Below are 23,194 nucleotides of genomic sequence, written 5' to 3'. Positions count from 1 at the left end.
GTTAAAAATAACAACACTTCGAAAATATTTCTCTGTTGCAGATTTGGATAATGTAGTGAAGCATTCATTAACCTTTTATCAACTAGCCAAAGCAGTTCTGTCCTTTTTTTTGTTGAAAGAAACAAACATGAAAATGTATAGGAAATAATACAATTTATTCATCAAAATAATCAGCCCCACATTCAATAACCTTTTCCAAACGGAAGATAAGCTTATAAATTTAATTTTTCAAAATAAAAATCACGAGTTTTTGAGTTCTTTAACTCAATTGCCATAGCTTCTCCACTTCTGAACTGCCGATTTCACAAATAATTATCTAGGTTTAAAAATATGCGATAGTCTAAAGGGTTAATGTCAGGAAAATAAGGAGGGTTCAAGAAAGATATCCAAGAGTTTTAATTTTGTCAGAGGTCATACGCGAGATATGAGGAGTAGCATTACTGTGTAGGAAAAGAACGCCTTAACGGTTCACTGAAGTTGGCAGTTTTTTCAAAAGTGATTGGAGAACACGACGAAATTGGTCATTGCAGACATTAGCAGTAATAGTCTGGACAAATGGTAAAAATTAAGAGTGAAAAATTTCATTTGCGGTCCACTATATGCATAAGAAAACCTTCTGCTGATGGATATTGGGTTTGCTAGTCTACGACACAGCATCAGTGTATGGCAATCAATGATGCGATCTTTTGGGATTGTTGTAGAAGAGTCATTTCTCATCACAGGTTAATGAACGGCCAAGAAATGGTTTAGTTTGATGGCGATGAAGCAAATGCCAAACAAATGTTCAGATGTTCTAGCTTATTGGCAGGTGCCAATTAATGAGATATCCAATTGCTGAGCTTGAGCTTTTCCCAAAACTATGCAAATGTGAACGGACAATTTCATCACTGACATCTGAAAAATTTGTGCTCAATCTGCGTCGATTGCAACCTGCAGTTCACCATCATTAATTATACATGGTCGCCCTTTTCGTGGCGCAACTTTAAACAACTCATCGTCAGAAGAAAATTTTGTAAACCCACTTTTGGGTGTAGCGAGTGCTGACAGAACCTTATGCAAAAGACTGGCATATATTTTGAGCATCTCAAAGAAGTAGTGTAATTCCGAACAAGGGTAAAAAGACTCTTTCAAACTACTTTCAACAAATGAAAAAAAATCTGTTAGGACAAAATATGAATATAAATTCGTGATAAAATTATAAAAATTCAAAAAATGACCACAGTTTTGATTTATGACATTTCAAATTCTGTAGATGTTTTGAAAGATGTATAATGAATTCCTGAAGACAGTAGCGACATGTCTCAAAAATATTTAAAAAATATTCTAAAAAAATAGATGTAACATCCACTTATGTATGTTTACTTTTTTTGTTATTTCGCAGGTGATCGAGAGGTAAAGGGGGCCAAAGCAAAATGTAACACAGCAACAAGAAATTTGAGTAAGTATGAGACATAAACAGTTTTTAACAAAGAAAAACTATTGGTAAATAAGAATATTCAGTTACTTATAAGAGAGTTAGAAAAATAAAAATGGAACAATATCAACAGTGACAAAATTCTTGTAATAGTGGTAAGTGGATTTCGGAAATCTACAAACTCGCTGTAGAATATCGAAATTTAGGAAATAAACAATCGACAACCAACGAATTAATTAACCAACCAACTAACTAACAATGAGCGTAAAAGATTAATCAAATTAAGAAGAATCCTAAAGTATTTACTTTGCAATTTTTATAAAACTTTTATTATTAAAATTGTAAGGGAACACTAAAAGCTTTTGTATTGTTGGAAAAGCGACATATTAAGTAATTGGATTAAACACAAGAGAATGAATTGAAATTTGACATTCGGGTTTAAATTTTCCATTCAGTTTTAAAATTTGATGAAAAAAAAAGACAATTATTTTTGTGAAATTTGCAATCTTTTTTCAATCTATACAGGGCCTTTTTACAAATTTTTCGAATTTTCTATATTTTGAAATCTTTATTTCTTTTCAGTAATATATATTTAATGCCATAGTGACTCATTCCATCCCTTTTCAGTTTTTATATTTAAATTTAAAAATTGAATGTCCTTTATATCTGTGTGTCTTTTTTCTTGTATTCTAAATATGCTATTTATAAGAATTAACAAAGCTGTATTTTGTTCAGATTCCATCTCCAGAAGCTTACCAAAGGATTGCTCCGATTCATCTCAAACGGCGAGCAAGTAGAGATTCAATTCTTTGTGTCCTCATGAAAAATTTTAATTTCATATTTGTGCATTAAATCCATCTTTTTGGTATTTATGTTTCTGCCTTATATTTTACAATTTTTTTTTGTCTCTTGGTGTGACTGTAAAAGCTGTCATATAAATTTTTGCAATATGATTAATAATTAAAAAGAATTCCTATGATGAATCAAATCTTACTGTATAAATTAGGTCTTTTTAAAAAAATGTTTAAAATACTCGAATGTAATTTTTTTTTAACTTACATAATAGATTATAAGAATGTACTGTTTTGTAGATGGATTTGAATAAATACGTTTTTTTTTCTTTCATGTAAATTATTAGAGAAACGGAAAGGAGCTTTCTATACGTCGAATCTGTTAGATAGATAAAATCTGTTTTTAGATTGGTATAGCTGTTATGGCCCTCAATTTAAAAAAGGAAATGTGTTTTGAAGAATATCAATAGTAGGATGTAAACTGGATAGTTTACCCTACTTTAAAACTGTATGAATTGTCATAAATTTGAATTTTATTCGGCAGGAACTTACATCTGGCAACTAAACCTCAACTCTTTTTTGGAAAGTCATATCCCTGACTCTACCCGCCCGAAGTAAAATAAATAATACCGAATGACCAGACCGCATTAACAGCAAAACTGGCGAGAACTGTGGTCAAGTCCTAAGGGCCATCACCGGCCACAGTACAACCCTTCCCTAAGGAAGTACGTTCCGTCATCGATGGGAGGAGCCAGACCCTCACCTTTTTGTGTACCCTCCACAGAGGCGAGAATCAACCACCATGCCGGAAGCTTCTTATCCTCATTTCGAGGTGCCCCCTCCAGAGCGGCGAGAATCAACCAACATGCCGGAAACTTTTCATTCTCATTTCGAGGTGCCCCCTCTCGGGGGTACTATCTTTTGGAAAATAAAACGGATATATGGTTACTTTTTTTTTAAAAAAAATTCTAATTACGAACACAGATTGAATCTATTAACATATCCCTCCCAATGATAAACAGTGTTCTTAATTCCATGTTATAACACATTCGTCCATTAGGGTTAGAGTTCTCCAAAATATGACCCCTGAATGGAATAGCATTAAAAACAAGACTACCTACATTGTATTCATGGCAGATTTCTTCACAAGTTCTATATTACTCCATTATTTTAAAAACTGATTTAATTATAAAGGGAATACATTTATAAAATGCTCAATACGGAAATAAGTATAAATTATTTTGTATCTGGCTAGGTAGTGAACCAAAAGACAGTGACCTTTTCACTAACAAAGGGGTTTAAAAAAGCTGGACTATTTTATCTATTATAAATATTTTGAAAAGTTTAGTTTTTAATTTCTTTTACATTTGAATTATTTCTAATAGAAATAAGAAAGTTTTCTTTATAAAAATAATAAATTGTGCCTTTTTATCATTGCAGTTTTTGCTTGGTTAGCAAAACCTTAATAGACCTATATTTATTAAGAAAAACAGAAGCAAAGCTGATTTAAATTCGATGGTAATATCATTTTGAAAAAAATGATGATCCGAAATATTGTAAATCATAAGCAGATATAAATATTTTATCAAAAACTTTTAGGACTATAGATAGTCTTGATAACACTTGTTTTTCACTTTTCAACATCAGCGCAACTGTGATAGTTTTATATAAAAATATGTATTATCCTCAAATCCCTATTTGTCACAGATATCAAATTGTTTAAATTTCCAAAATTTAAATGGAGACGTCAGCTGACTCTTTACCTTAAGTGAACATTATCTGTGAACAATAGGGTTACAATGCTATAAACATATGAACATTAATAAATTCCATGCATGGAGCCAACATTTAAAAAATAAAACCAGTGGAAATAATCTCTCCAAGCTTTCGAGTATTTTTTCCAATAAAGATACTATCCCACAATCCCAAGTGAAAATAATTTTTGAACACTAAATTATGAGGTCATCAGGTTTTTATTTTAAGAGAAACTCACAGTAGCCTATTGTCCATCATAGTATAATGAAAAAAAGCCAAACGTGTAGTTTAGATGTCTTATTTTTAACCTATTACAACTAAAATTGCGCTGATCCAAATGAATATTTCACACAGATGACGATGTAATAACATAAAAAAATGAATGAACTTGTTGCAGTCGTATCAGCTTCAAATTGAAGAATTTATGTAAATTTTCTTATCTTTAGGTTATTACTGTTGCTTCAGTCATATAGTAATGAAATCAAATATATTATAATTATAATTATAATTTTATTTATTTTTATCAACACAACTTTTTTTCCTCCTGTTAATTTAAATGATTTTTATTTTCAGATTCTCCAAATCCAGAGACAATTAAGACATCAACGCAATGTAAGTTGCATTAAAACTGTCTGATATGGAGCGACACATTGTTGTTGAAACAGAAATAACTGACATGTTAGCTGAATTGAATTCACTTTCATGATTTCGCCAAGTTATCAGATACTAAAGCCATGTTATTTAAAGTGCCTTTCACATGTTTCACAGTGCTTTTCATGCACACACACACACACACACACACACACACACACACACACACACACACACACACACACACACACACACACACACACACACACACACACACACACACACACACACACACACACACACACACACACACACACCAACTTCATAATGTCAAACATCAGATTGCTATTAAAAGAGTGAATGTCCAGTTCATCTAACTTCTAAATTTAGTGGTATTGTACCTTGATTTTTTTTATCTGTACAGTAAGCTTCATAGATCTTAATTAAAGTCCTTCTTCAGCTTTCAAAAGTGGAAGAAAATCTCACAATGCGATAAATGGTTGATGAAACAATGACAAAATATTTTAACTTCAGGGCAGCAGTATAATCTGTTGTCAGAAATTAGGCAAGAAAGTATTAAAAAAAATTCCATAAAAAAGAATTGTTTTTAATTCCGAAAAGGTATAAAATTCGTTTTGGGACTATAATATTTTAGGAAGTTTCCACAGAAATGCAGAAAAATTCACTTTAATTTCTGATTAAATAAAATTCTAATTAAAATTTCTAACAATCGCTCCGACATGCACATTTCAATCATCCAGGGTACCTACGTGTCAAATTTGGTAGCTCTAAGCCAAGTGGTCTTGCCTGTAGAGCGCTAAAACACACACAAACACATGCATATTCGCGCACATACATAAGCATACACATACACACACACATGCACTAGTTTTTATTATTAATATAGATTATTGTGCTCTCAATGTCTACAAACAAATAGACAAATTGCACACTTTTAGTTTCTTTTTTTAAATGAAAGTATTAGTAGTGGCAGATGATTTGAATATGTGTAATTATGTTTTGAAAAAAAAAAAAAGAAAAAAAAAAAAGAAAAATTAACATTTAAAGTTTATTCTTGTTAAGGAAGATATGTTGTGGCCATTACAATTAAACCCTAAGAAAGCGTGAAAATGTTTTTTTGACGCGTTTCCGTTTAGGATTACTGCAACCTACTTTTGTTATGAAATTCAACGTCTTTCTTAGTTCAGCTTAAGAATATTCTCCGGACGCTTTACAGGTATGGTTACCATACCTTTGTAAGTTTCTCTAAAATGTAAAAATTTCGAGAAATATTTCCTAAAAGCGACCCTGTTAACGTTTCTTTGAATGAGTAAATTTTAGGTGAGTTTTTAAATAATTGGCATATTTTAGTGGTACATGGAGAAAAACACCTAATAGGAACATGGTAAAAACCTTAAGTCATATCATTTACCTGTTTTTTACTTTATATCTTCAGTTACATAATTGCATCAAATCTATTAATTATGTAACTAATTAATAAATTAAAAACTCCTTTTAAAACTCCTTTTATTAATTTCAGATTTTACAACTGCTATATCAATAGAGACAACAAGAAAAGGTAAGTCACATTTAATGTGTCCGCTCTAAGAAAGTATATACTGTCGATACAACATTAAAAAATGTTATCATTAAATATTTTAAATTCGAAAATAAAATTAAAAAGCAGAAATAAATATTCTATCCAATACAAGAGACACATATAGCATTAATATCACACGCTTTCATATTTTCAACGTTATCACAGACTTCATAATTTTAGTTTGAAATACGTATGATTGTATTAATTACAGATTCTTCATGTTCTAAAGAAAAGGAAAATGAATTTTGTTAAATTTTCAAAGTATTAATGATTATATCAGTTGATTCTTCATCGTCTTTAAACTCACAATAACTGAGAATAATAAAATTATCAGGCAAGGGTGATTTTTATCAAGGAAATTAATAAATTAAATCCATGGAGAAGACATCTTTAAGCATAAAAATTATGCATCTATTACAATCTACTAGATTGTAATAGATTGTATGAAATATACGGTCATAAAATTAAATATTTTTATTGTATTCTTCTTCGAGTATTTATTTTCATAATCCCAACATTTTCACTAAAAACTTTTCACACTATTTCATTTAAAAATTTCTCTTTTATTTTCAGATTCTTCAACTCCAACCCCGGTTGAGACGACGACGCAATGTAAGATGCATTTGACTATAATAATAAGTCACAAAACTTTTGAAAGCAGAATAACTTAATACTCATTAATTTAACGCGTTTTCTATTCGTCTAGCACCAGCCACAAAATTACTAAATTTTTAATAGTTTATATTACCGAGAAGCATAAGACACTGAAATAAAATGTCACGATAGTGTAGTTTTAAAAAGAGCATTGAACGTAAATTACACGTTGTATAAGAATATTAAAAAAATAATTTTAAATGAATTTCTCTTGTTTATAAAGTATTAGGCCAAATTATTCCAAATAATACAAAATTTTTTATATAAGTTAACGACTCAATTATTTTCCCCAATTTTTATTTTCTATCTCTATTTATACATGTACTGGTTTTTAGTTCTGTTTGTTTAAGAGTTCCTCCATCAGTTTCAGATTTTATTACTGCATTGACAACGGAAGAGACAACAACAAACTGTAAGTTACATTTAATTTATCTCTTGTATCTTTCTTAATTTGACATATTTCTAATTTCTCTTTAGCAAACTAGAACACAAAATTTCGGATGATTCATATATATATATATATATATATATATATATATATATATATATATATATATATATATATATATATATATATATATATATATATATATATATTGCAAAACAATTGCAACAGATAGCTTATTATTTCAATTCTAACATAGATATATAGCTATTGCTTATTATATGTATTTAATATTTTATTTTTTTTAGAAATATTAGAAAAATGAGTTTTTAAAATTCTTCTGACTTAAATTTATTTTCTAACATTTAAAAAAAAAGATAGTCTACAATATTTTAAATTTGGAATTAAAATTTAAAAGCATATGCAAATATTCTCTCAGAATCTTAAAAGAGGGAAAACATCACGATTACCACGTGTCTTTCAGTTCCGATGTTATCACAACTATCATTTTTTTTCGGCAATAAAAATTGCGATATTAAACTCAGACACTTCATGAGCCATAGAGATAAATCTGGCTAAATTTCATATTTTTTGCTAGTTCCGTTACATAGCTACTTATCCTTATAAGTTCATAGCGTCTCAGCATAATAAGGATATGAAAAGATAGTCATTTTTAATAAGCAAAATTAGATACACGGTGATTTCAAAAATAAAAAAAAAGCATTTATTAAAGTCTGATAAGAGTGAAAAAAGTTTTACAGGTAATTGAATCAGCATGCAAAGAACATGACGTTTTGTTGCTAGAAAAATTTTATGATCATAACAATGCTATATAAAAAATGATGGTGCCAATTGTAATAGCATCAAGCTAAAACAAAAGAATACTCACAAATTTTCCTCACTTTTGGAATATTGCATCCCCACATATGGCCAAGAACATTAAGCATTTTTATTGCACACAACTTCGAACATTTATTTTCATAATCGCAATATTTTTCACTCTCTTCATTTAACCGAATTTCTTTATTCATTTCAGATTCTCCAATTTCAACGTCGATAAAGACGACAACCGAAGGTAAGATGTATTTAAACTGTCTATTATAGAAACATGATCGTTAAATGAGTTTGAAGCTCTTCTTGTACATAAAGCATTAAGCGACTAGATAAAAGAATTATGTTTCATAAATAAATTGTGTAAAATAATAAAATGAGCTATAAAAAGGATTATAGTTCGTTTAAGGAGACTCGGTACCTTCACAACTTTTTTTTATGTTTTAAGCATTAAACGAAAAAGTTTCATAGTAGTGTATGTTAAAAAAGTTCCATAGTAGTGTAAATACATAATGATGAACTTGTAGACAAAATTTGAAAGCTCGATCTTATTTAGGAAAAAAGCCTTAGCATTTTAAAAGCAAGAAGTTGAAGAAAATCAAAAGATAGAGAAAAAGACATTTAATGATTTGATTTATGAATAAAAATCTATTTTCTCTTTCCTCAACAAATATTTTGCATAATCATAAAAACTATATAATTTACAAATATATATACAAAATTTAAAACTCGTATCTTCAATACAAGATATTTTATAAAGATTTAAATATTCATTGTTGCAGTTAAAAAGAAACCTGATCGTGAAAAACAGCTGTATGAAACCCACAAAATATTTAGATTTTTAAAAAATAAATTAACATACCTGGTGATTAAAATCTATTGAACACATGATTCAAAAGCATCCAAGTTTGTATGTTATTCCTTATTTTGTTAAATTACAGTATTCTCTGCGTTTATGAGCCACTTTAACTTTTTTTCTCAACTAATTCACACACAACAGATTTCTTTGTCTTCTCTCATACATACGCCTTTAATCCCTCCACATGGCTAAATGTATAGATTGTTTGTTCAGAAGAATGTTATTTTCAGCTTGAACACTTTCTAATGATTTAGATTGTCTCTACATTGAGCTCAGAAACTGTATCTGCAACTGCAATTTTCATTTGAATTCTGTTTCAAACACCTTGTGCAAGGTTGAAGAAGTTCATCTAATGTCAATCGTTGATATATTGACATAATTTTGGAGACATATTTCTCATTTATTGGTGTTTTTATATGTGTTTTACGTGAACCTGGTGTTTTACGATTGACCAAAGCTTCCTGATAAAAGCACCAAGAATATTTACCAGAAGAACACAATTCTCCGTTAAAAAGAGTAAAATAATTCAACATTTCTTTGGTTTGGGACACTATTTCGGAAATTCCGAGTCTTTAAAGGCTATTTTTAAAGGTTCAGGTCCTCTTAAATCCATGTTATTGCGAATAAAAACCTTAATAACTTTTGAAATAATACAGATACAGCTTTAATAGTTTAGCGTGATGTTAAGAAAGGTATAAGCAAACAAATGGGCCTATAAAAATTTTGATATTTTGATCATTTTTTAAGTACCATCTAAAATTGATGCAATAATTATTTTTGAAATTTTTTTCTATCTTTTTCTAAAATCGATATCTTTATTTATAAGCAAGTCAAAATTCTTCATCAAAAATTTCATTTCTGCAAAATTTTTCATTGAAATATTTATGCAAGTCAAATGTAATGCAATTCATAAAACAAAAATTAATTAGAAATGTCATACCTAAATTTGCATAAAATGACTTTGTGCTTCAATATTGCATATATGCATGACGATTTATAAATCTTCAGACATGGAATTCTGGATCTTCATGTCAATTCAAGAATTTCTTCAAAAAATGTAAAAATAATAATTTAATCTGTTTTTTTTTTTTTTTTTTTTTTTTTTTTTTGGATTTCAGCTTTAATCTGGAGTGAGAAAAATAAATAAGTAATGGGAATGTTTTTCCTCAGTTATGCATACTTTTTCATGTGTGTGCCAATTACAGAGAAAAAGTTAGTGTTTGAGCTTTGTAGTATTGTGAAATGGATCCACTAAGTGTTTTGGATTGTTCCTTTTTAATAATTTAAGTTTAAGATTAATAATGAATCTACGATTGATGAAAGACTGTGGATTTAATTTTATTTATATTGATAGATATATTTTTGAATATTGTATTTCCAGAGTGGACAAACAAGCATATCTTTTGCACATCCTTAGCAAGTTTTTGGAAAAAATGTCTGCGGCAATATCCAGCTTTAACAAATAAGATTCACTCTTATTCTTAATTTAGAAAAGAAAAAAGAACATCAAAAATTTTATTGCAATAAAAACTGATGTAGTCATTTCATTTAAATGTCACGTCATTTCATTAACCTTTGCAAATTTTCTTTGCTTTAAGTTTATTACAACCCAGAGTATGGTTTGGTATAGGGTTTATACAAAAACCGACTTTTTGAAAAACCGGTTTTCGAATTCTATATTTCTAAAAAAACCGGTTTTAGCCGGTTTTCAAATTTTTGTCAAAAAAAAAAATTGAATAGGGGAAAATAAAATATTTTTCCCTATTCTATTTATTTTATTTTATTTTAATTTATATAAAATAACAAAAAACGAAATCAATATCAAAGTCAAAATATAAAAAACAAAATTAAAGATTACATATACATATTACTTACACAAAATAACGAAAACTCAAACAAATATTTATAATAATATTGATATTATTTTCACTAATTTTAATTTCTTCTAAGAAAATAGGATTTTAAAAAACATAAAATATCCACTGAACGGTGGCTAAGTCTCGTTCTCATTTTGGACACAATATTGCCTGAAATTGACAATACTCGTTCACTAGTTACTGAGTTTGGCATCAAATTACAAATCTAAGTTTTTTGTTCTTTTATTTGTTTGTTCAAATAATGAAAATTCATCTTTCAGTGTCTTTGGATTTGTAAGTTTTTCTTCAGGGTCTTCAAGAAATTAAACAATTATATTATATCAGACAATTATTTTATGAGCTGCTTTCAAATGATTATGTAGATTACTCGTAGATAATCCTTTGCAGCTCAACATTTTATTACAATGATTTCAGATTGCCTTGTCTATCCGGAACTTTTTGAAATTATCCCAAACTTTCGACTAACTTCCCAAACTTTATCTAAAAATGAAATTAAAGTTATTGAATAAATATTTTCGACGTTTATTTTACAATTTTATTATTTTAACTATTAATATTAATGCAATTTAAAATAATCTAATCTATACATTTTCTAGGAATTTTGAAAAAAAAATAAACACTTCTTAATCTAATTCCGATGCTTGCTAAAGATATAATTTATGTTAAAACGTTGCGAAAAAAAAATATGGAATATTTTAACACCCTGTGTTTTATTTAAAATTCCAATTTTATTTTAATTGAATATTTCGTATTGATATGACTAGTTCAAGTGGTGTAGTAAAAAAGCTTTCAGGAGTGGTACGAAGAAAATTTTATATGATATCATTAAATACTGCGATCAGGAAGCAGAAAACGGGGAATTATTTATTCCTTTCACACGTTCTTCGAAACGAGCCAGTCAAATTGCTGACATTTCTATTAGCACCGACTTCATACCGATAGACAAAATATCCGACGAGAAGTAAGAGATGAACTTTATCAAACTTTTGTTTCACCTAGAAAAAAAAAGTGAAAAGGGATGTTCATGAAAAACATGAATTGACGAATTCGAGGCGCAACTGTGCAGTGCACAAGCACTGGCCAACGCAACTTGCAACGTTGAAAAAATATGTTTGCTGCCCATTACATACAATGAATAGCAAATCAAATAAGTTCAAAATTAATTTTTACATAATAATATGAATTCTTAAAACCGGTTTTCTTAATTTAAAAACCGGTTTTCGAATGTGATAAAATTACTTTAAAAAATCGGATTTTTAAAACCGGGTTTGAAAACCGTCAAACCCTAGTTTGGTATGACATTTCTTGGTTCAACTTCAGAATATTCTGCAGTTAGCAAAGCTGAATTTCTTTGGTAATTTCTAGACAAATGTCTCAATCCTGAGAAATTTGTTGCAACTCTAAAAGCTGCTTGTTGAGAGAATTATCTTAAGTCATACCCCTTTTCCTACTTTCTGTTTTTCTTCTTCATTTTCATTATCAAACAAGTTAAATATTATTTGATTTAAGAATTTTTCTTCTGCTTTCAGATTTTACAACTCCAGTGATGAAAGAGTCAACAACAGAAGGTAAGTCACCTTTAAACTGTTCTGTTGTAGAAAACCACATCGATTTTGAAAGGGGAATAATAATAATAAAAAAAATTCTATAATTTATCACATTTTTAATTTATTTTTAACGAACAACACAAAAGAGATATGAGGATACATATATCTATTGATACGTACCTCTTAAATAAATACAAGTTTAAAAACTAGTATCAAACAGGAAAAATTGCAATAAAAATCTAACTTTTACTGCACTATTATAATTTTATAGGTGCATGCTGAATCCTGACTAAATTTAAATGTTTTTGTGCAAATATTAATCGGTGGGAAGAAATTCTTTTTTATAATAACAATGAGTTAATTAATTTTGAAAATATTACTGCTCTTTCTTTGGGGGAAAATTAATATCTCTCTGAAGGCAAAGAATTTTATTATCTATGTCTGTCGAAAAATTCGAGTATGCCAATTAATTCTTGATGAATAGTTTCACATTTGAATTTTTTTCAAATAGAAATAAGGAAATTACTGTCTATAAAAATTATAAAGTTGTACATTCTAATTATAGCTTCTTTTGTTTAGCAGACAAAAATCCCAGAAGTCATAGATATATTGCGAAAAATATCTGAATTACATTTCATGTTTATTTATATTACATTAAAAATGTTATTATTAAGGAATTTAAATTTGGAAGTGAAAATCAAAACCAGAGATAAATAATCTCTGAAAAGTTTTAAGAAGGAAAGGTCGAAAAAATACCACATGTTTTTGCATTTACAACATTACAGCAATCATCACAATCTAATTTGAAATAAGGATGACGGCATTAAACTGAGAATTTTATGTGTCTTAGAGAGAAAACTGGTTAAACTTATAAAATTTTATTGGTTACATCAGTTAATATATTATCTACTTTAAGTGCATAACATCTGAACTTAGAAAACATATAATATCATGGCCATTTTTGTTAAGTTAACTGTGAAATTCTGACGTGATTTCGTTGATGATGATGCACTCACTATAAGAAAAGTTTTTCATTGATGACGATGTTTTAAAATAAACAATTGTATTGAATAATTGTTATATAGTCTGCTTTCCACTTTGAATGATTTTTTTATAAACACAAAGTTTTTCATCTTATTCATTTAAATGATTTTTTTTAGATTCACCAAATCCAACGACGGTAGAAGAGACAACAGAATGTAAGTTGCTTTTAATCTATCTGTTACAAAAAAAAAAAAAAAAAAAAAAAAACACGTCGATGTCGAAAGAGCAATAATCTAACTCGCTCGCTGAATGAATATGTTTACTATTCATTTTTAATCAATTACAGAGTATATAGAACTATATAGATAGGATTCACTATAACTATAAAGAGCTATATATATTGTTACGAAATTTCCGGGGTTCGTTTGGATAGTGGAAGTTATATGGTGAGGAGAACGCTCAATCAGCAGTAGAAAATAAAACAACGATGTTTATTTACACGAAGACACACAGGACAGCACAAAGACGACAGCTATATACAGCACAGAAGACGATTATCTTCAGCCGAGACGTGCAGTATACAACAACTGCAGACAGTAGCGCGCAGCTTAGTTCAGCTCTAGCTTGACTCTGTCGCCGCTCCGCTAATCCCTGGAAGACCAGTTCTTCACCGTCGATTCCGACTACCACGACTCAATTCACGACCCCCCTGGCAGCTGCGGCTGCCCTTTTTATAGGTCTCAGGAGGCGCTGCTAGAAGCCTCTCAACCAATCAGGAAAGTTGGTGGTGTATCTCGGTTTCTACTGGACGGATCGGGAAAATTCTCGATGTTTCGGGTATAATCTATTTTGTCGCCAAAGTCGCCAAGTTTGTCGCCAAGCTCTGGGAGCTCCTATGGAACCAACTATGCTGGGAAGCCACATCACAGATTCGTAACAATATGTATATATGTATGTATGTATAAGGTTTAACAGAATATTCCGGATTTTGAAAGATAAATATATGTATTTATTACCATATGACCAGGTTTGAGAGAGTTCTGCTTATACTAGAATCAGAATGTATGGAATAAGATGTACGAAACTGTTTTGTTGATGACATTACTCAATATGAAATTAGAGAAATTATTTTAATTCTTCCTGTTGATACATAAATTTTTTTCAAATATTCAAATTCAGTTGTTGTATATTTTCATCGTTTTTGGAACATTGCAATCCGCTTAAGATCATGATATCAAATATTTTTCTTGCATTCTACTGTGGATAATTATTTTCAGTATTACAGCGTTTACAGCCTGTTTATTTAACAAACGTTTTTTAAATTTTCAGATTCCGAAACTCCAGAATTGGCAGAGACAACAACACAATGTAAGTCCCATTTAATCTACCTGTCATTAAAAAATAAGTTCAGTTGAAAGCGGAATAACTTAACACATTCACTGAATGAAAACATTTTTCATTTATCTTTAGTTACCATAGATTAAAATTGTAATGATTTATATTGCTGAGAAACATGCTTCATAAAAATAACATGTCACACGTATGTTTTTAAAAGAGAGTGCCAAACGTAAATTACACACTATGTATCAATATAGATCTATTTTCTCGTGAATTTCAATCTTTTCTTGTATAGGCAGTGTTGGATCAGATTACGAAAAGTTTACATTTCGCACAAGAAACATGGAAAATATGGATAATATATTATTTTATTTCATAAAAAGTTTGTTTTAATTAATTTCGAAAAAAAAATATTTTTCCAACATTTTCAGAAACCGATATTTTTATCTGGAGGCAGGACAATTTCTGCAAATTTTTTTTTTAAATCGAAATGTTCATCCGAGTCAAACGCAATAGAATTCATAAAATAAAAATTAATTTGAAATGTCATATCTTCTTTTGGATAAAATTACTTTATGTGTCACACATACCGGACGATTAACAAAATTACTTTATATATCAATGTGTCACACATACCGGGCGATTAACAAAATTACTTTATGCATCAATGTGTCACATATACCGAACGATTAACAAAATTTTGAAAAATTGGCCGTGGAATTTTTGAGGGATATTCAGATCTTGTAGATTCGAGTATTTCTTCAGAAGATATAAAAGATTCAGATTTCTTAATTTTGGATTTCAGTTTTAACCTCGATTGGCAAAAATAAACATATAGAGACAGTAATTTTTTCTTAAGTATTCACATTTTTTCGTGGGCTTACTAACTTCAGAAAAAAACTTAGTATTTAGATTCGTAGTATTCTGATAGGGATCCAATAAGTATTCTGCATTGCTCTTCTTGAATCAGTAAGGATTAGAGATTAGTAACGAATCTTCGATTTTGATGTAAGACTTACACTAAATTTTATCAAAATGGAATGCTTTTTTGAATGTTCACTGTGGACAAACAGATACTCAGCATAACCTTAGCAATTTTTTGAGTGAAAGTGTCTGCAACACGATGCAGCGTTGGCAGATAATTTCGTATGATTATACGCTGTAATAAAAGTAAAAATAACATCTTACGAGTTGTCAATTATTTACCTAAAAAATGACACAAACAGTTTAAAAAAACACTGTTGGTGTCATTCCCAGTGAATCCTAAAATCATATGTAGGTTTCCTTCATTTTAGGATTACTGAAAGTTCCATCAGGCATGAAATTAAATATTATTGATTCAATTTAAAAATAATGCCTCCACACTTCAGTAAACATTCTGGCAATTTCTCGCCAAATGTTGTTTGAGAAATTTATTACAAGTTGTAGGTTGCCATGCCTTAAAAGGACTCGAAAGTAACCCCTATCGAGGGTTTGAACGATTAAGCAATTTGGTCATGCTTGGTGAATGACCGGATACAAATTTTACTTCGTATAATTTCTTCTGCTTTCATTTTTAAATTTTTATTTATATAATCACATGTCATTTATTCCATTTGTTTAAAGAGCCCTTCTGTTAATTTCAGATTTTTCAACTCCAATGTTGATAGACACAACACCAAACAGTAAGTTGGATTTAATCCATATGCACACAGGAAAGCATGTAGATTACTTAAAGTTTCTTTCATGTTACCAATTTATCTTTAGTGGAAAGGGCGTAAATTTTCAGATGATCCATATATCTATGAAACAAATCGTCATAACAACAAGTTTGAAAACTAGTATTAAACATGAAATAACTATAATCAAATGCTTGTTTTTAGGATACTATTCTAGTTTTATAGCTGTTGAATTCTGATTGAATTCAAATTTTTATTTGCAAAGACAGTAATCAACGAGAAGAAAAACATTTCATACCATAACAATAAATTATTTAATTTTAGAAATTTTGCTGTTTTCCCCCCCCTTTAAATTGATATCTTTATCTGAAGGTAAGTAATTTCGAGTTTCTATTGAAAAATTCAGGTATGCCAACAATTCTTGTTCAATTTTTGTACATTTGAATTTTTTTAAAAAAAAAATACAAATAAAAAACTTTCCTATAAAAATTAGAAGATTGTACATTCTTTTCCTTCAGTTTTTCGTTTAGCTTGAGAGAGTATCGGGAGGCAAAAATTATCTTGAAATGATCTAAATTACATTTGTTGTTGATATTACATTAAAAAATTTTATTAGTAAAAATTTTAAATTTGAAAGTGAAAGTCATAAATAAAGCAGAAGACTTAATAAGCCAGATATATAGACCAAAAGAAAAAAAAATTCTTAGCATAAAAATGAGCTAATTATTTTTAATAATTTTGGTCTGCCTAATTTTGTCAAATAAATATATCTATCTGAATGCTGGAAATATCTGTTAATTCATTATTCGAAATATTGTCTCATTGAAAAAGAGACAGTCGAATCTACATGGCCGAATGGTCATGGCACTGGTCTCATGATCAAGTGACCTGGGTTCGAATCCCGCTAGAGACAATGCGATTAATAGTATATGTAAATACTCAATTCCTCGATTTTATGTTTTCCTTTATTTCATGTTCCAGAAGATACTGGACATTTCTTTAGTTTACCAGACAAGTGTTCTGGACTTTTCTTACTATCTCCAGAAGAGTATTCTGGAACTTTCTCTGCTTGTATAAAAGCAGAAGATTTGTCAGTTACTGTATTCTCAGTTCTGAGTTCAGTTAATAAATTGGTTTAGCTCTACCCCTTGTGCGTGTCATTGAGTTCTATATCATAGTATCTACGTGACAATATTCAGTCATGCCAAACAAAATGCAATGTCTTTTACTTTCCTTATTAGCACAAAATATTGTACGAGATCTCCTTGGTGTTATTAGATATTCTGAAAGCCGGATATTATTAAAAAGATATCATAATAAAATTATACAGTAATTTGTTGTAACGGAGCAATCAGAATTGCCTCATCGAATCTGATTGCCTCACATATGCACATGGATTCAGAAAACTTGAGACAAGAATTTTTCAAAGTAAATTTGGAATTCTAATGAAAAGACCAGATTCCTAATTTTCTTTATATTGCTTGTTTGTTTTTGAGTTATCATGTATAAAAATCAAATAGTAAAATAAGCTGACAATCTTCAAGTTGACAAATTTCATCCAAAATCAAACATATATCAAAAATTTAATGTAAAGATCATGTACTGAAATTCATCCATCAAACTTGTTGCGTTTTTGTGTTATCATTTTCATTGATCCTGGTGAACAACTTGATATCTTTCAAATAGGAAAATAAATCGTAGCAGTTGCATTACTCTTATCTTCTCTTTTGGATACTAGATGGCGATGCCCGATTAGGTCATCCCATATGTCATCCCATAGTGCATTGCGATTGTAATTAGAATGAGATGTAATGCTGAACTGTGAAGCCGCGCACGTGAATGTCTTGACTTTGTGTTTGTGCTTGATTAGTGTGTGTGAATGTGATTATTAAAAGAAATGTTCCTAAAAACCCTCGTCCTGTTGCTTCCTGCATGGATCATAATAATCTACATACCACCACATGCTTTAATTTCGGCGTTAAAATTTCATGGCAAAATTTCTTCAATCTCACTTGTTTCGGTTTTGAATTATTTTGTTTCATAGACTGACAGACAAATTGAAAACCAAAAAGGATTTTCTTTCTGATCTTAAGCCAGTGGACATATCGATGTCGAAATTTCTAATGGTTCCTAGATTTCTTCCATACATTTATTTTTATATGTTTATGAAAAAAATATATATATATGAAAATAATTTTTGGCCAGAAACGTTTACTGTCTTTTACTACATTATTTAGGCATTTTTAATATCTAATTTATAAAGGTAATATAATACATAAATATAGTTTTCAGCTATAGAGATATAATCATTTAAAAACATATTACGAATGAAATATTATAAGGTAATAACATCGTTTACTCTCCCATTCGCAGCATTACAGATTTTAAAAATTTATTTTAAATTTTCTATTTCATAGTTATACAGGATGTAATCTGTTATCTTTACCTTCAATTATTTTCACAGCTGCTTGTCATTGGTATGTGTTTTCAACAGTCAAATCCTTTCAAACGATTTGAACATTCATGTTTATTTTTGAAATGAAAATACAAAAAATATTCAAAAATTACGATACCATTAAATAACTTTAAAAAATCAAGGATTTTTATACAAGTTCTTCTATCTATGTTAACTTCAAAAATGGTGAGAAATATTGCCAGAAATTTAGTGACTAAGTATAAATAACTGACCGTAAGTTATACGGTGAGATCAGTTATAGCGTAATCAGCCTACAAAGAATAGAGTTAAAGTTCATATCTTGAAGACAATACAATGTAAGGGATAAAAATCAAGTACAAATTTGTTCAATATTTTCGATTTAGTATGAAAAAACACATTGAGCATAATAATGCTAAAAACAAAACATATAAAACTTGGTTTTGTTTGCTCGCGCTTTCTAATGCTTCCTCCAGACGCTCTACCTGAAAGTCAACATTTCGAACAACATGTTCGAAATACTTTAGTCAGCGACAATGCTCATCTGGATTTTTTTGTGTGCAAAAAATAACCTTTTATTCTAGTATCAAGAGTTGTTGTCATAGGTTTGGAAAATCAAGACTAAATAAATTCTCATTTTATTCATTTTCTTCCCTGAACTGTTGTACTCAAATTTTCTTTTCTTACTAAATCCAAGACATTCTACAATTGTTTAATTGATTTTATTTTATCTTGTACCGGTTTTGAAATAGGGATGCTGCATTGGTTGATTTCCATTAACTAGTGCTTTAACCAATCTCATTGCGTAGGGAATGATGACTTTATTATACTTAAACACTTTGATCTTTGTAGGAAAAAAATTATAAAAATATTTAATCTCCAAATCTGAACTCCCACAGTATGGTTACAATACTAATTGGTTACCATCGATTTGGTGGCAAGTTATAGCCATATCTGATTTTTGTATTCTGCTACCCTTTATTCGGTTCTTTTAGAGTATTTTGTATGTTCAGGGTGTTTATTTTAATTAATTTAATTAATTCATTCTACTTCAATTCAATCCAACATCGAAATTCTCATAAACTGAGCCAGTTCAAATTTTAAAGCGCAATATCTCCGTCAATTTCTTCATACAGAATCCATATTTTTTTGCGTTATATTTTTAAGACAACCGCAAACGTTTTTGAAATATAATTACAGAGAATATGGAACCATACAAGAATCTATATTTTGTAATTTTTATAAAACGGATCTTTTTTTACATAAAAAAATATTAGAACATGAATATTTATATCATTTGAAATGTTTTTGAAACTGGAAATATATATCTACATTGAATGACTGAGAAAATAAAGACGGAGTAAAGATAACGCGTTGACTCTTTTTATTCATGAATAAAAAATAAACTTTAATTCATCTATTATGACTTGATTTGAATGTTGCATTATTAAAATGTGCTGTTTGAACTCTTTTCCATGTATTTTAACAATAAGTTAATGTGACTATATACCTCTTTTACAGATATTCCGTGTCACGAAATCCTGATTAAGAGATGTAATGACCACTGTTTAAATCATAGACGTATCAATCTCGGAGGAAGCTGCAGAATGGGTGAAGGAAATTCCGTAAAGTGCGAATGTATCAAGGTTAAGAACTGCGAAGTTTATCAAAATGCAACTTGCCAGAATCAATGTAAAGAGAAATCATCAAACGACTACTGTAAAATTCCTGAGAAAAATATTCCTTGTGCTTGTCGTTTTCAAAGCGGATCTAGCAAGAATATGTATGTGTTTCAATTTTGTAAAATTTTATAATAATTTAAATCATGCGTCTCGAACTTATCATACACTATAAAAAATAATTTACGTTCAAATTTGTAGTATTAAGATACGTAATTTACTTGGGTTGAATTTTATTGAGCAATTGGATGTGTGAGCAAAATGTGTGGTTCATTATTAATTTTTTGCACCAAGAACTTTTACCAAAATTTATTGATTTAGCCTGCTGAGTTTTTGAGTTATCGTGTTCACATCTTATGAATAGATAATATTGGACGGATATCTTTCATAGTTAATCAATTCTGGTCTGTTCATACTTCTAAAATTCTGGTCCTTATGCAGATCCTGTATTAAAATATACCCCTTATGTTTCATGTGCACACACACACACACACACACACACACACACACTAAGAAATTTCTTGACGCGTCATAATTTTTTACAAGTACATAATAACAAGCAACATGGCTTTATTTTCACCATGATTATCCGAATATATAAAATTATTTTTTCTTTGGTTATTGACGTATTGTAGGTGTTTTTATCGATTGTTATTCATTAGAAATAAACGTTTTAAAACTGCCCTTTCATTTTGAATAACCCTGCACAGTTATATTTTTGGAAATAAGGATAAGGGATAAGGGAAATTGTAAACATGTGTTTTTAGATGGACAAATTTTACTCCATTTTTCGAAAAATTGTTACAGTTAATTCAAATATCGATGAGATCACTAATGAATTTTTATTCAAATTTCATAACACAAAATGGCTGTATAAATTCATTTTTCATTTTATTTTTGCAGTTTGAAAATTTTTCGCATTCAAACCATCATTTCTTTTATTCTTTAAAATTCTAAATTAAAATTTTAAACTCATTCAGGTTTCACGTAATAGCAAAATACTAATGAATTCAATTAAAATAATTTATAATTTCTTAATTTTTATGCAATAGATAATTCATTAAAATTAAGACAAAACAATAAATATTTTATTTCATAACTCTTGTGTTCATTGCAACTTTGTTAATTATAAGTTTTATAGATGTAATTCCTAGTCGTATAAAGGAACTTTCGTTCATTTAAAAAAACACTTGCTTTCTTCCATAACCGTATTGGTCAGATGTAAAAAGAAAGTTTGACTGCAAATGTTGATTTTTTTAATGATTTCTCCTAGTTTTGGCAATCTAGAAAACGCATAATTCAATCTTTCATTGCGGACTTTTGGTGAATTTGTGGATGATTAGTACTGTTTTAGAACATTTTGCTAGAAACCGGACATTATTCTTACGTCTTACAACCATAATTTTGTTTTTGATTTAGTTAGTATTTTTTTGATTTATTATGAAATTATAACATTTTAAAATAATCTTTAAAGCAAGAATAAGTTTTTTTTACCTTATTTCAGCTACTACGAGCTTCCCTGAAGAGACCCGGAACATCCCTGGAAATTGAAAGAAGGAACTGACTTTGTGAAGAAGAAACTGACTGCATACACAATTTTGCACTGAAGGTGGAGGGCGATGCATTCATTCGTATTTCCATTTTGACCGTTTTAATTAGTACAATCTAATATATTTATCGCAATGTGATTAAATTTATGAAAACATGTAAGCAAAAGGAACAAACGAAATGGACAGCAAACCACACTGATGATATAAAAATTGTTATTAATAATGTTACGTTTTTCTGAATATTATTGATGTATTTATTTCGAAACGAAGTTGAAAGTCGACAAAAACCGATATTATTCCATGTTTATGACATAGGTGCATGATATTTTGTTAATCTAGAAGAAAAGATAAATGGCAACCAGTTTTAATATTTGTTTCCCACCACTAATCGTATTTGGTTTTAAATATTCAAATAAATTAAAAATTCCTCTAACTTCAGCTCTCCAATTTGCCTCTTCCTTTTAAATTAAAAAAAGGAAATACAAATACAAATAATAACAAAACAATAAATTAAAACGACTTGCCTTCTTAGTTAAATTTTTACTTACAAAAATAATTGGAAATTTGTGGAATTTTTTTTAAAATTCATAACTCTTGAAAATGAGAAAAAAATGTTCATATTATTAAAACCAGCTTTAAGTAAATATTAAAATTAAAAACGCATGAAGAAATAGAAATTTCTGCATGCAAATCTGTTGAGAGATAATTAAAAGCAATTAAAGTACTTCCTCATTTTTTTGACGATGAGGAAGTAAGTATAGGCTGTGGAAAGAATTCACCATGTACTTATTTACCGTAATCCAGTTATCGCCAATCACGAGTTTGGCACAAAACATTGGCGAACAATGCATCAAATGCAAAAATAGTCAATGCCGGATGTTTTAAATGTTCATAAATTTTTATTTAAGAAAAAAATAACTATAAGGATATTATATCAGCGATTTTATAATATACTTATTCAATATGACGTCGAATATGTTTAGTACTATATTAAAGACAGCCTTGAAATTAGAATTTTGTTGACAAGATTACATTAGTTTCATTTATTTAAAACGCTATCTTTTTCAATCATAGTTTTCACAAACCACGAACAAACAGACTGACAGAAGTCAACCCTTTGATGGATTTAGTTTAAAATATGATACAGAATCTACAGCTATAATGATAAGAATCATATGCTAAATTTAATCTTCTTAGCTTTTTTTTCTCGTTTTTAAGCAAATGGATGAACAACTGAGATCTATTTA

General features: G+C 29.1%; 1 protein-coding gene across 1 annotated transcript; it reads left to right on the top strand.

Moving 5' to 3' along the window:
- The first annotated feature begins 622 nt into the window (after positions 1-622).
- Positions 623-22,014, top strand: LOC129974344 (mucin-2-like). The gene is made up of 13 exons (XM_056087548.1): positions 623-722; positions 1,382-1,438; positions 4,534-4,572; positions 6,092-6,130; positions 6,725-6,763; positions 7,170-7,217; positions 8,227-8,265; positions 12,287-12,325; positions 13,465-13,503; positions 14,618-14,656; positions 16,252-16,290; positions 20,240-20,501; positions 21,902-22,014. Exons 1-13 carry the CDS (start codon positions 623-625, stop codon positions 21,918-21,920), a joined length of 798 nt encoding a protein of 265 aa, XP_055943523.1. The 3' UTR covers positions 21,921-22,014.
- The last annotated feature ends 1,180 nt before the right edge of the window (positions 22,015-23,194 follow it).

The sequence above is a fragment of the Argiope bruennichi genome, chromosome 1 (assembly GCF_947563725.1).
Source record: "Argiope bruennichi chromosome 1, qqArgBrue1.1, whole genome shotgun sequence".
Taxonomy (NCBI): Eukaryota; Metazoa; Arthropoda; class Arachnida; order Araneae; family Araneidae; genus Argiope; species Argiope bruennichi.
This window is presented reverse-complemented; position numbering and strand designations above follow the sequence as displayed.